This window comes from Acomys minous (genome assembly GCF_964271855.1).
Source record: "Acomys minous genome assembly, chromosome: 14".
Lineage (NCBI taxonomy): Eukaryota > Metazoa > Chordata > Mammalia > Rodentia > Muridae > Acomys > Acomys minous.
The window spans coordinates 41,528,911-41,544,268 of NC_140496.1; the positions used below are offsets into that span (position 1 = coordinate 41,528,911).

The 15,358-nt window shown below is 42.8% G+C and overlaps 1 protein-coding gene across 4 annotated transcripts in view; it reads right to left on the minus strand.

The window, feature by feature from the left end:
* Positions 1-15,358, minus strand: part of PHKB (phosphorylase kinase regulatory subunit beta) — a 192,936-nt gene that overhangs the window by 67,037 nt on the left and 110,541 nt on the right. For all 4 annotated transcript variants that reach the window (XM_084755999.1, XM_084756000.1, XM_084756001.1 and 1 more), the window contains one exon: positions 8,594-8,688. In XM_084755999.1, the coding sequence (XP_084612125.1) occupies positions 8,594-8,688 (95 nt within the window). The remainder of the gene's footprint in view (positions 1-8,593; positions 8,689-15,358) is intronic.

A 15,358-nucleotide genomic window follows, 5' to 3' on the forward strand; every position in this document is an offset into this window, starting at 1 on the left:
AGTCACTGACCCCGAAAAGCCCCATGACAAATGCTATAACAAGCATCATTATTTATGAGGCAACATCCAAATGTGTTCAACATTACCCATTTATGGTAGCTATTTTGTCATATTGGAAGGTTGCTTTCAACTTCTGGTTTTTGTTTGTTTGTTTGTTTGTTTTTCCTTTCAGCAAATGATACACATTCATTACTCTGGGCCAGGGGCACAGAAGAGTACATAACTTAAGATCACAGCTGAGCACTGCTAAGGTTATAAAAGCGGACGACAAGGGAAATCCAAGGCAAGTAAAGTAAGTGGATTGTTACACTGCTCTTTTAAGGCAGATTAGACAAATAGGTTGAGGCCGGGTGTGGTGGCACACGCCTTTAATCCCAGCACTCGGGAAGCAGAAGCAGGCGGATGTCTGTGAGTTCGAGGCCAGCCTGGTCTATATATTGAGTTTCAGGACAGCCAAGGCTAGATAGGAAAAGACCTGTCTAAAAAAACATGCAAGATAAAAAGCAGGCTGGGTACACAGTAGGAGAGTAGTCTTGAATCTTAAGTGACACCACTGTATATTATTAACTCTAGTTACAGCAAATGTTTCAGTCTCTTATAAAATAGGAGACACTTTTAAGAATACTGCATTGCCACAAAAGGTCTCACTATGTACTCTAGGGCTGCCTTGAACTCACTGTGTCCACACCTGCTGGGATTAAAGGTGTGTGCCACCATGTCTGACTTCATGCAGAATTTTATATATTTATATTTTAAGAAAACAAAGCAGGAGTTCTATTTCTCCCTTAGGAATACAAAAATTCAACAAATATGTATTTTTAGCACAGACCAAGGTATATATGTGCATAATGCCGTTAAGTACATTCTGACTTTCTCCCCCCAACATGTTCCTGTGACTAAAATGCATCCTTTAGGTTTAAAAAAAAAAAAAAAAGAAGGGAGGGAGGGAGGAAGAGAGAGGAGGAGGAAGAGGAGGAGGAAAAGGAAAGGGGGAGGAAGAAGAGTGAGAGAGAGAGAGAGAGAGAGAGAGAGAGAGAGAGAGAGACAGACAGACAGACAGACAGACAGACAGACAGACAGACCAGATAAAAATAAAGGGCAGGCGGTGGGAGGACAGTTGCAAGTAAAGCTCATGCACTGATTTATGAGAACACTCAGTGCTTTTCTGCCCCCGGGTAGATGTCAGGACCAGTCACCGAGCCAGGCCCAGGCCCTACTACTCACTGCATCTTTATTTCAGACCATGACTCTTACTTTCTTAGTGGGATCTACTTATCCTCTAGTAGACTTCCTGCATGACTAATAGAAATCTTCATCTTACACATGAAATATTTTATTAAATACAATGCTTATTCCTGAGACTTAATTTTAATAAGTTCAGCAGGTTAATTAGAACGATGCTATTAAAAGCTCTCTTTAAACATGCAATTCAACTTTCTTAGTTCTGGAAGTTTTTGATCAAGGTATTTAATTTTTTAATAGGCTCTGGTCCAAATAGTGTTGATAAGAGATTCACATTTCCTTTGAGACTACAGAGAGAATATCTGACGCTAACTCTGCAGGACCCTGGCATAGTCAGCCTGGGTTTTCAGAAACATTTTAGATGCCTTAACTACCTTAGTCTGTTTTATTATAATAATCATAAGAATTTCTACGCTCTATGAAAATTTACTCCCATATACACAGGTAAATAAGTTTAGCTTTTTGGTCCCACATGAACACCTTAATTTTTCTGTCAAGTGAACAGTTAGCTTGTTTTGTTTCTCTGAGCAGAAATTATATCTAAAACTGATTAACTATTTAAGGCCATATTGATAAACCAATCCAACGAAAATTGAGCCACATGCAAATGTCCTTAAGTCATCCAAGATTATAATAAATCTTTTAATACTGAATAGAATTTCTAGAAGAATTTAGAGGGGGGAAGGGCTGTAAATTCAGTCTGAGAAGTTCTATATAATTTACATACTAAACTAGGAGGCCCTATATCCACTTTTGCATGGAATAAACTCAACATCCTGCACAGATGGTCTTCCAGCCACTTGGCTGCTCCCTAATACCTCACAAGCTACCTTCAAATAATTACTCCAAGTTCACCGAGAACCTTGGCCATAGAGGACCACAACAGAAGTGCAGGAAGGAGGGTTATCAAGTCAAATCTTGCGAGCAATTCTAGATTTGAGAGTGACACCCTGGCGATGCCGGCGCAGCTGAGCCACCAGGTGAGTGACCCTGGAGGGGCACAATGCAGGTCCAACAGAGTACAGGTGGAAGAAGTGAGAACAACCCAGAAGGGCTGGGGAAGGTTAGAGTCGCCAGCTCTACAGAAAGCCAGTCAGCTATACAGCAGGAGTTTGCTTGCATAATATTAAACAAACAGGCTGATACTGCCTCCAGTCCTGAGAGAAGCTCCATCAAAGAGCACCCTTCGTAGTCCAGCATTTGTCAAGGGCAGAGTGGTGTGCGTCTGGATTGCTTCCTACCAGACACCAGGCTCGTGAATGAGGCTAGCCAGAAAAGAAAACAAAAAAAGCAAAACAAAACAAAACAAAAAAAAACCACCTCCCAATCATATTTTCCACTTCTTATTGGGGAGAAAACTACTTAATTGTCTGAGAATACTCAGCACGTTTGTTATATTAAAAACAATTAGATAATATATCACTCCAGGCACATAGCAAAATAGTTACCAGGAAGAAATGGGAACACCACAATAATGAAAAATACAAAATTGTTCTGGAAATTATGCTCAGTGAAATGATCAAGAAACAGAGGAATGACTATGGTGATTCTGCCCACATTATCTGAAAATTCAGAGACAGAAAGCACAGCTAGGTTTACCCGGGGAGGAGGGAGACAGAGGGGAAGGCGGTGGCCTCTAAATGAGCTTGGCTTTTGTTGGAGCTGGAGATTATTAAGAAGATTTTAGTATGGACAGTGGCAATGGGTACAACATGTCATCAACATATTGGCTTTATGAATGGATAAAATGATGAACATCGTATATATTTACTCCATTTAGAAACGTATGCACGTTAGAAGTTCCTGCTAAGGTTCAGCAAATGATGACAATTGGAGATAAACACGCAAAGAGAGAGGTAGGGTCCTTCCTCACATCGGATATAAAAATTAGGCAGAAACGGATCCCACACCTACATTTCAGGGCTAATACTGCAGAATCCTTAGGGGAAAAAAAGTAGGCCTAAGTCACATAGGTTTTAGATAGGACTAGAAGCAAAAATAAATGAAAAAAAGAAAACAGGCTTCATCAAAACTTAAAATGTGTGTGCTTTGAATGACACTCAGTTAGAGGAATGACAGTTCTCCGAATGGGAGAGATGGTGACAGTCATATAAAGGAGCAATTTAGGACATATAAAGAATTTCTGTATCTCTACTGCCAGCAAACATATAAAAAAATACAATTAGTTTTTATAACTAAGGGAATGAAAATCAAACACATATACAACTTCACAACCCCTGCATCCTAGAGTCCAGGAAATAAATGTCAGTGAGAAGGTAAAGAATGCGAGCCCTCGCACACGGGGGGGGGGGGGGGGGGGGGGGGGGAACGCAACACAGTGAGAAGGTAAAGAATGTGAGCCCTCGCACACGGGGGAAACGCAATACAGTGAGAAGGTAAAGAATGGGAGCCCTCGCACACGGGGGGAATGCAACACAGTGAGAAGGTAGAAGAATGGGAGCCCTCGCACCCGGGGGGGGGGGGGGGGGAACGCAACACAGTGAGAAGGTAAAGAATGTGAGCCCTCGCACACGGGGGGGGGGGGGGGAATGCAACACAGTGAGAAGGTAGAAGAATGTGAGCCCTCGCACACGGGGGGGGGGGGGAGGGGGGAACGCAACACAGTGAGAAGGTAAAGAATGTGAGCCCTCGCACACGGGGGGGGGGGGGGGGGGAGGGGGGAACGCAACACAGTGAGAAGGTAAAGAATGTGAGCCCTCGCACACGGGGTGGGGGGGGGGAATGCAACACAGTGAGAAGGTAGAAGAATGTGAGCCCTCGCACACGGGGGGGGGGGGGGGGGGGGAGGGGGGAACGCAACACAGTGAGAAGGTAAAGAATGTGAGCCCTCGCACACGGGGTGGGGGGGGGGAATGCAACACAGTGAGAAGGTAAAGAATGTGAGCCCTCGCACACGGGGGAAATGCAACACAGTGTCCTCACATGACAAAACCTGGCAGCTCCCCAAGAGTTCAACTGGAGCTTAGCATATGACCCAGTAATCTCATTCTTACATATTTAGCCAAAAAAGGGAAGGTGCGTGACTGCGCTTGGAAGTTGGCGGCAACATTACTCATAATGGCCAAAGCTTAGGAACAACTCATACACTCACATGCAAAACGTACCATATGCCTAAAATGGCATTTGTCTTTCCATCAAAGGAATGAGTGCTATTAAGTGCTGTCACAGGTATGAATCTTGGAAACCTTAGGCTGAGAGAAACTGCCAGACATGAAACACTACAGATTGCACAAACAGGCAAAAGCATCCAAAGTTTTCAAGGGCAGAGACAGGACAACACTGAGAAAGAGGAGTGACTAAAAGTGCAGGGTTTTGCTCTATGAGGGAATAAAAAGTAAAATTGATTTTTTGGAAATAGTGTAAAACTGTAGAATTGTGTAGGTTAAATTAGTGAATCGTATAAGTTATAAATTATATGTTAAGCTCTTACAAAAAATACTTTTACGTGTTTTGAAAAATAATTCTGAAGAAAAGTCAAACCCCCTTTTTCTCATTAAAATACTTATAAATTACCCATTTAAAAAAATCCTGGAAGTAGGAACAAGGTGCCCTAGCGAGGTACTCCTAAAGGGCTCCGAAGACGGCTAAGGTGGCAGGCTGGACTGGCTGGACATCTCAGAGTCTGAATAATGGCGGTAAAATGGGACTCTGAGGCCTTGCACTCACTGGGCCCTGGAGAGGCTGGTGGGCCCGAAGCAACAGACAGACCCATCCAATCAATGGATAGTGCCAAGGCAGTTTACAAAATACTGAGAAAGTATTTTGAGGACTGGCTTTTCTCCTTAAATGTATAGCTTCACACTCTGTAAGACGATGCAGCTGGTGTGTGTGTGTGTGTGTGTGTGTGTGTGTTGTGCTCCATGAGATGACTACACCTAGTTTACTTCACTGTTGCCTTGTAGGGGAAGGACATGCTGTGAGCGTTGTATTTAATTATTCTCCCTGTGGTCATTGATTGTGCTCACTCCTATTCAACTACAAATTTGATTTAAAACTTTATTAAAGTACAAAATGATATGCTGTGCTTACCTCACTATCTACCTTCTCACTGTGCTCTCTGAATATAAATATTCAGTTATATGACATTCTTGAAGTGAAAAAAATTATAACTCACAAAAGAGGAAACGCATTGGTGGATTCCAGGAGCTAGTACTGCGGCAAAAGGAAACAGAACAAGCATGGTGACATGTGACCCTCAGGGGTGCTGGGCTTCCTGTGTGTAAAGCAGATTGAGCACCACAGACACCTGTGGGTGCAACTGGGAAAAAGAGAGCTCAAGAGCCCCCACCAGTGCTCTCTTTCTGTTTTTCATACGGTTTAATAACAATAGACACGCTGCTGGCACTGCAGGAGGTTGAGGGCGGGTTCCTGGAAACTCTGTGACTTTCTCTGTCATTTCCTGTGGCTCTTTATTTCTTTCAAAATAAACAGTTAATTTTTTTATTCAATTAATAGCTAATTATTTTGACTACTGACATTTAATAGACTATTTACAACAGATTTTTTTAAAGTATCAAGAATAGTAAGGATGAACTAGTAGAAATTATAACATGATTGAAAGTAGACTTGGAGCAAAAAGGTAAGGAATACTTAAAACATCAACAGAGTACAGCAACATGTTACTCTAGGACAAATAATTAACCAAATGTCAATAATAACGAAAAATTACAAAGAAATTTTAAAAACTTGTGAAAATGTAAAAGATTCTGATCAGTCTGCTCGGATACTCTGGTTTATACTCAACACTTGGTTTTCCTTGGAGAGACCAGTGCAATGTACGTTTTATTTTATTTTATTTGGGTTTCTTATGTCCCTACCTACAACCCTTATCTGCCCTAATACCTTCCACACCCCCACCACTAGGTAGAAGAGAAAGACGGTTAGAGGGGAAGGGGCAGAGTCTGTCTCCTTACTACTCTGCCTGGCTAGGGTCAGCCCTGGGGCAAGTCCAATCCTTGTTTCAGGACATCTCCAACTTTTTCTTGCCAACCTGCATCAGCAGCCACCAGGAGCAGCAGGGGTTAGCACCAGCAGCCTTCTTCCTCAGAGCCCCCCTCTTCCTCTCAGTGCCCTGTATCTATACCCTCTCAGAGTCTTCAAAATTAAACGATCTACAGCTGGCAAAGCTCATGTCCCTTTCTGAGCCAGCACAAGGCAATCATAGTTAACAGCTGTGGACAAAATAAGAGCAGCCCCATATCACACACTTGGGATTAAAACAAAAACATTACATAACTGAGTTTTAAAAGAAATCCAAACTTCCACTACAGACCAGTGCATGTGTGCGTGACTGACACTCAGAAACAGTCATGGGCAAGCACATCTGAGCACCCTTCTTATGTGGAGTTGCTGTACACTGCTGGGTTACTATCTCTGTGGAGTTGCTGTACACTGCTGGGTTACTATCTCTATGCCTTTCCCTTTGACGGTCTCACTGAGCACACTTTTCCTGTGCTGAACTCTTATCTGTGTGCCAAGCAACTTTCTAAGTTCTGTGGCCTCGAGTGACCTATGAAGGCCAGAGGTGGAGCTGAGACCTCTCGACATGCCTTCCTTGGGAGTAAATTTCCCCTCTGAGGCACCATCTGGATTTCGCTACTCTTTATTTCCTTTGCAACAACCAGCAGAATTTAAAGCACCGGGACAATCCCAAGAGACCTTTACTCAGGAAGTGCGACACGGCCGGTCACAACCCAGCCACAAACCAAAGACGAGCTAAATCTCGGCTCTTATTTCTGACCCCTGTACTTCACCAGCTCACTGTACTCGGCCCTAGCGTGTTTAATATGGTTGAGAAAGCAGCAAGAGGACCTCGTTTTCAGCCAGGCGGCATATGAGAGGGGGGTCCTAGTTCCCAGCAGCATTGTGTTGGGGATCCTCATCCTCCCTCTCAGAAGGTGTTCAGTGCTGTACAGGGGTACACACTCTGCTACTGCTGCTGCGAGGAAGCCAGGCTTCAGCCCAGAGCACGCCGCTCAGCTAAGAAGTTGCCGCGTCAGAAGGCTCGTCACACATTGTCCTCTAGCAATGCTAGAAAGTAAGTCTGTTATGAACAGTTGGCGGTAAACCCGCTCTACAGTTTACTCTTACTGTTCTGTGCACTGAAGACACTTTCTTGAGTAGGAGAGAAAGAACTGCAAGCATATCGTGTGCTGTGACTTGCAGATAATCTGCAACCTGCCTTGCATGTGTCAAGAAAGAAAAAATGAGTACTTTTGCTAGCCCCATAGCTAAAACACGCGCTGTAGCTCTGTCTCCTGCTCCTACATCTTAATCTAAAAGGCTTAATATTTTCTCACTCTAGAGAACTAGGTCAAGTACATAAAATATCGTGTAAATGACAGTCTGAATGTACACACAGTCTGAAAATAGTGAGTGCTGGCACTGGGTAATAGGGAATTAGACAGACTCCTCCTTTTATACGCCTTAAGTAAACCTGATGCCTCACATGGACACAGGCTGTATGCTGGAAAGACACACCGGCCTAAAAGAAAGGCCAGATCCTTACCTTACAGGGGCTAATAGGCCAGCAAAATGTTCTTATCTCATATTAACACAAAGCTTTTGTGCTCTTTAAAAAAATTTTAATATTCATTTATCCATTTTGTGTGTGCACACATGCATATGTGTGCATGTGTGCCATTTTTAAAAATAAAATGAGCATTTGGATTTGTGAGCATATCGACTGCAAGCGCTGATGCCACTTTTATTAAATGCATGTCAACTGCTTGGAAACCCAGGCACACACTCGGGTTCATTTCTTTTCTCCTCAGGCATTTCCACAATCTACAACATCTTCATTTTAACAGTCCTCATGACTGGTATCATTTAATAGTTGAGGGTTTGCTCAAGTCAACATCAATCTTGCTGATACCGCAAACACTTTGGAGTGTGTTGACACAACACAGTCTAAATCCACAGCTCGTAAACAGAAGAATTTAAAAACCACTCCTTCCCAGAATATGTCACAATGCACCAAGAATAACCCTCTCCAGTTATACAGTCCTGTCAGGGAAACACAAAAGACATCAGGCACAGGGATCTTTACCAGGCCTCCTCCCTCCTCCTCCCGTAACATGTCCCTCATCATGCAAACCACATGCACTGCATCCATGATATCTGAGATCACTTCACTCTGGAAATGCTTGCCTAGAAGACACCTTTTTGTTTCATTATCAGTATGTAGCCTTCCGCCACAACTTAATCGTGAGTACAAAGAAGTCTTTCCCACAAGGAGCAAGAAAAACACATTATGAATAAAAGTTCCCCTTTAATGAACTTTTAAGTGTCTTTGGATAAGTCTAAATTAAAATTTAAAATGTCTCTTTACCTGATTGGAATATCTCATGCTCACATTCCGTTGGTTCTGGAGTGGGACAAAGCGCTGCACAGGGTCAATGTCTTTAGGACTGATTAACTCTTCGGCTGAAAAAAAAAAAAAAAGAAAGCAAGTGATATCATAAACAAGCACAAAACACCAGACACCCAACACTGAGCCGAAAGAGCCGGCTCTAGGGCATTTCACTCAACAGGAGAAAAATGCGCATTTTCTCATAGCATGTTCTCTGAGAAATAAGATGTACGAGGTCATAAAATAAATACAACAATTAAAATAGCAGAAAGTATAGTCTCATCAATAACCAGTGGTCAAACTAAAAAGGAAAGGAAAATCAGAAAATACTCTCAGGGCCAGATTGTTTGTTTGATTTTTAAAATAGAGTTTCTCTGTATAGCCTTAGCTGTCCTAGACTTGCTCTGTAGACCAGGCTGGCCTTGAACTCACAGAGATCTGCCTGCTTCTGTCTTCCAGAGTACTGGGATTACAGGCATGCACCAGGGTACCCGGCTCAGGGCCAGGTTTATAGAGTACTTTCTAGTGTGTGCATGGTTCTAGTCCCAACACGGGAGGAGGAGGTGGGGAGAGGAGAAAAGCCCCCCTCGGTGTACTTTTGATGAGATGAATGAAGATAAACACACTAAAATTTTAGGGAATGTAGAAAGCGCTGGTAATGAGGAAATGGTCACCGTTTATGTACATATTAAGTAGAGTTAAGCTACACAACCACTGCCCTAACTTCCATCTTCAGATGCTGGGTGAGAAGGGCAAAGCTAAATCCAAAGAGGAAGAAAAGAAATGATAAAGGTTGAAATAAATGACACGGACTGCGAGGAAACAAGAGAATATCAAATAGAAACCAGGCTCACGAGAAGCTGAAAAAGGCACTGAGACATGGCTAAACTGACCTGACCTGAATAAACAAGCAAGAGCGGAGAGGCACAGCGAGAAACGTTCAAAGACTGGAGTGGGAGCATTAATGCCGACCTAAGTGTGACCAGACAGCAAACAAACAAACGCACGTCCACACTCGAGGTAACCCGGAAAGACACAAACTATGGAAACTGGCTCAAGAGGCACACACAAAAGCAACCGAACAGATTTATTTAAAGGTAAAGTGATTGAGACTTTAAACACACACACACTCACACACACACACACACACACACACACACACACACACCTTCATACACATGCTCCTTCATATACACATACAAGACACACACTCATACACACTCACTCATACATATATAAAAAGGATGGTTTCACTAATGATGTGAACCAAGAAGTTAAAGAAAAATTAAAATCAATCTTTTACAAACTTGAAGTTATAAAAGGGTAAGCATTTTCTAGCTCACAACTGCCAAATTAAAAGAAAAATATAAGCCCAAATCCCTATGGATACACATATTCGAGTTTTTTAAAAACGCTAGCAAGTCAAATAACATATGAAAGGAATTATATACCAAAATCACATAAGATTTACCAAACAAAAGCAAAGATAGTTCAATATCAAAATATCAATTATTATAAAACAACATATCAACACAAAATTATTGTTTCTATATGTTGATATGTTGTCCCAGGGAAAGTTTTGAAACTCAGGAACAGACTACACATACAAAGTAAAAATAAATAAAAAAGACACACATAGAGCTAAACTGCAAGCCTGTTAGAAGTAAATCTTTGTGACTTACACGTCCTAAACATTATATCATTTGTGCTTCAGAAAACACTGTTAGTAAGGTGAAATAATAGCACAGTGGATGGTAGAAATACCAAATTATGTTCCTGAAATGACATATCTAGAATACATAATGAACTCTTAAAAGTCAATAGTGCTGAAAACTCAGTTTAAAAGTAGCCACATATCTGAATAGGCATTTTTCCAAAGAAATTACCAATAAACACAGGAGATCTTGCTTAACAGCATTAATAATTTGGGGGTGCTAAATAATACCAAAATGAGATACCAATTCACATCCATCAAGATACCTGTAACATTGATAACAACAGCTCAAAACAGCTAAGAACAAAAGTCACTGAGGACGTAAAGAATGGAGAACCCTGAGTTGTTGGCAGGAGAGCAAAGCCATGGCTCTGTGTTGGAAAGTCTGGAAGCCGCTCAGAGTGTTCAGACATAAAGGGAGCCTACGACCCAGTGACGCTTTACTACATACGCTTCTCACAGAAATGAAACACGTCAAATGATCAAGTACTCGTGAAAGCTCATTGCAGCATTATTTCTGATGGTTCCCAAGAGGAAAGAAGCCAAGTGCCCAAGCTGGTGGACAAATAAAATGAGGTAGAGCAGCTGTGGGTGGTGGCCACGCCTTTAATCCCAGCACTGGAGAGGCAGAGGCAGGGGATGTTTGTTGGGTTTAGAGCCCCATAGTGTACACAGCCAGTCCCAGGCTAGCCAGGGCCATATAATGAGACCCTGTCTTCCCAACCAAACAACAAATGAGGTAGGACAGGACATGGTGGCTTATGGCTCAGGTCAGATCCTAGCACTGTGTGAGAACTGCTGTGTGCAAAAGGCCACCACCAGCAGTTACAATATAAGATTCTGTTTCAAAAACCAAAATTATTAATCAATCAATTAATTAAATGAAGTTGTATTTATATAATGGAATGTTGCTCTGTCAGAAAAAAAAGAATAAAGTGCTGATATAGGATTCAAAATAAAGGAACCTTGAAAACAATATGCTACGGGAGACAAGCCAGACACAAAGGGACACGTATTATGTGACTCTGAGCACAGGGAATGTTCAGGGTAGGTGATAGCAAGACTAGGGATGGCCAAGTACACATGGTGGGGTATGGCCAGCAGTGCTGGGCTTAGAGGGACGTGTGCGATGAAAATGTGATCCCACAATTCTGGGAATAACTAAAAGTAACTCTAAGTTTCCGGTAGGTAAGCTGCACAGCACAAGAATTACACCCAACACAGGTGTTCTACAAAGTGCTCTGACTACCTTGGGAGAAGCCTGTCTGCCCCACACACATTTCCCAGAGACAACACTTGAAAACACTGTCAAGAGCTGGCATGTCCAAGGGGCAGCACTGATGAGAGGTATCACCGACCTCCACCATAAGTGCACAAGGAAGCCCCTTCCGTGTGGCGGTTCCCTGTGGCAACTTTTGATGAGATCTAAGCAGACAGCAAGCAAGTCAAACGTGTGGATGGAAAGGCAGGTGAGGAGGAAGGCCCTAAGTCAGTATTCCTCTGGTGGTCTGCAGATGTCACCTGGGTGGCGGGTGAGGCACGTCACCTGGGCGGTGGTCACTGTAGCTGGGTTTCTGCTTGAGCAAGGCAGAAGTAGAATAGGGAAGCATGAAATGAGACTGCACCATTTCTTGGAATTCAAGTTGGAAGATACTATGCAATCTGTAGTGAGCACAATCCCCAAGCTAGAAACAGTGGCGTGGCCACATTGGGGGGTGGCAATCAGCTTGCTGGCTTAATCTGAGGCCTGATCTATAAGACAGAATTCATGCTTCACAATATAAACCCGCTCAAGAGCCCGTGACTGGGGGCTTCCTTCAGGCGGCCCCCGTGGTGGAGGAGTGGCAGACAGGAAACTATGAGCAGGATTAGAGCAGGGGCTCACGTGCCCTCTGTATTGAGATGGTGAGGCACCCCAAGTGTTTATAGTTGAAGAAATGATGCCACATAGTTGACACTTGAAAGGAGCACAAAGCAGAAACTTATTTTTTAAAGACCAAAAGAAGAAAAGCCCTGGGTGGTGAGAGTTGCTCATGAGAGAGAAATAATACAGATGGCATAGCGAGCAGGTGTTGGGGGAGGAAATCGGCAGTTTGCTGACGAAGCAGCCATGCTCGAAAAACTAAAAGCAGGGCAAGGCTGTGTCACAATTTCTCTAGTCTTCTGTGGTGATGGAAATATTATATTTACTTTGGATTCAGCTTTTCTGAAGGGTAGACGTGAAAACATGTGCTTTTATCCAATGACAGAGACTGCACCCTTGGGACTGAGTCCTGAAGATTTTCTTGTATTTGTGAAGGTGACTGGACATGATCCCATAATACTAAGCTTCGGTTAATAACAAATTTTGGAGCTGGACATGGCAGCACATGCCTTTAACTCAGCACTAGAGGCAGAGGCAGGCACGATCTTTGAGTTTGAAGCCAGTCTGGTCTATATAGTGAGCTCCAGACTATGCAGCACTACACAAAGAAGCTCTAAAAGGCAACAAGCTGTTCTGTTTGTTTTATTTTCTTACAGAGAGCGTGACTGGAGAGGCCATTAGTCTTAGGAGAGAACCTACTACCATGGTCCTTTTGGTAAATGGGCATGTTATCAAACTGCCTTCCATGTGTTTACACGTATACCCATAGGCTAGTGTTGCTCTCAACCTTAGTCAGCAACGCTGCTTCCTGAAAACAGTATAACCCACCCAAATAAGTGACTCAGCCGGAAGAGGCGGCTCCATCATTCTCCTTCCTTCCACCTGAAGGCTCAGGGTGTATGTGGGAGAGAAGACAGAGAGCTGGGCGGTGCTGAGGAGTATTTTAAGATGCTGTCCTTCGGAAATGACATGGCCATTGTACTTAGGAACTCACAGAAGCTGTGGACACAGGCAGAACACCTGCTCAAGCCCCTGTGTGGATGGGGGAGGGGATCGCTAGCCTTTGTGTCTCCCTGGGAAGCTACAGTCCAGGAAGGGCACTCTTTTGCTTAGTGATACAGACACTGTTGAGTTGCCTATGCATCAGGAAATGAGCCCACATCCATGGTCACGCCCACAGCCACAGCCACGCCCATAGCCACGGTTGAACTCAGTGCCTGGCAGAGAAAAAAGTGCAGAAAGTTGCAGGACTTGCTGGGAGGAAGGGTTCTAGATAGCATGGGAGGGAAGACTAGAAGGCAACGGGAGTGAACAGGATAAAACTGAATTTTATGTTGTATTATGTTGTCAAAGAATCTATGAATATCAGGGGAAGGTGTAACTAAAACTAAGGAAATATGAAAAAGCATTACAGAAACCCACTGCTTCATTAGCTAACTTAAAATATACATTTAAAAGGAGTTTGACCATAGCTACCTTCTGTACTTCCACAAAAGTATTTTATCCCAAAGATCACAATTTCAAGGTTATTTATTTTTGTGAAAACTTCAGAAAGGTACTAGATATTCTAAAGAGCAATCTTAAGTGATTGGTGTTTAAAGTTTTCAATTTAATATCACTACAGATAGTTTATTGTATATATGTGCAATAATACAAATGTATACGTAAAAAATAAAAAATGTTTAAAAAAAAAACAAAGAAATGATTATAGATGGTGGTTTTCAGATAAGTCAAATAGCTCTTAAAATACATCATGTGATTTAAAATTAACATTTGTAATTTACTTATTAAATAACTCTGACTTTCTAGAAGTTGATTTTCTAAGAAAAAGGATATACTGTGAGAAATGAATCATTTTCTCAGTGTGTATTCAGAACACAGCATAGATATTATCAATAACTATAATAAAAGGTGCATAGTTTTGTTGCATAAAATTCACCTAGGCACACGCACACACAGCATGGCATCCTCACTCGATTTCAGTAGGATTAAAACCTGACCCACATTGGTGAAAGTCAGAGTATCTAAAGATTCACTTTGCTGTCATTCTCCTGTAAAAATATGAACCCCAGTTAGTGGCTTTAAAATGCCTTTGTGAAGATATCAGACCGCGGTGCCTTTAGTGAGTAAATACAGCCTTGTTAGTAAGTACAGGGTCTAAAATCTTAATGACCAGCCATGGACGTTTGAGGGGTTATGAAATGCTCAAGAATTCAGGGCAGCAGCTGGATAGCCCAGTGTACAATGCTCATCCTAACCAGCACACATGACGGGACGGTGTGGCTAGGCCAGCGTGGAGGGGCACAGCACAGCCTTTTCTTCTCCCAGATGGAAATCAGCATTTGCTTTCATAAAATACGCGTCCTGCAGACTCTCGGATGCGGTCAGTACTTTGGTAGGAGAGAGTCTTCTTTCTGAGGCACTGCAGAGCATGTCTTGCTCGTTTGGGCCATGAAGCAGAAACAGAAGCATGGGATGTACGTTCCTGTTCATAGGAAAATGCTGCATATGTAAAGAAAGACCTGTGCACAGCCAGCACTCTGGTTGAGAGTAAGAACGGACAACGATTTTCTGCTGAGGGGCAGTGGTAACTTCCTTTTTTAAAAGGTCAGCTTTAAAAGCTCATGGAGAACGCAGCTGATTCTGCGTCCTGAATCCTCAGCTTTCCCTAGGACCTTCCCTGGGTGATCACTCTTTCCGGCTGCCATGATTCCAAGCTCGCTATTTAGCAGACACCAGGAGGAGAAAGCTGACAACTTTAAGCCCAGGTTCTAGGAGTCCGTTTTCAGGCCCAGAACCACAGGAACAGTTTCATCAGGTCCTAGGTCACCTCCAGGCACACAGCAGCTTGTGCCTGCACCCTAGCTGACTGTTCTTTCGCTAAAATGTGTTCAGCTTAGGCTTTGAGTCTCAAAAACCTTTCTAGTCACACAAATGCGATAGACTTAAGCGTTCCAGTCGGTAATAGCCTTTGTGTCCTTTGCTGAGATGAAACAAAACCCTTTCCCTTTAATGAGAGAAAACTTTCCTCCGTGCCACTGATTAGGGTTAACTGTACATTAGACAGAGAAAACAGAAGTAAACAAGTGAGTGGAACAGAGCGCATCGGCTTGAGTTTTTGCCTGGTTTATATGGGCTCTTGTGTACCGTGTATAAAAGCTAAACT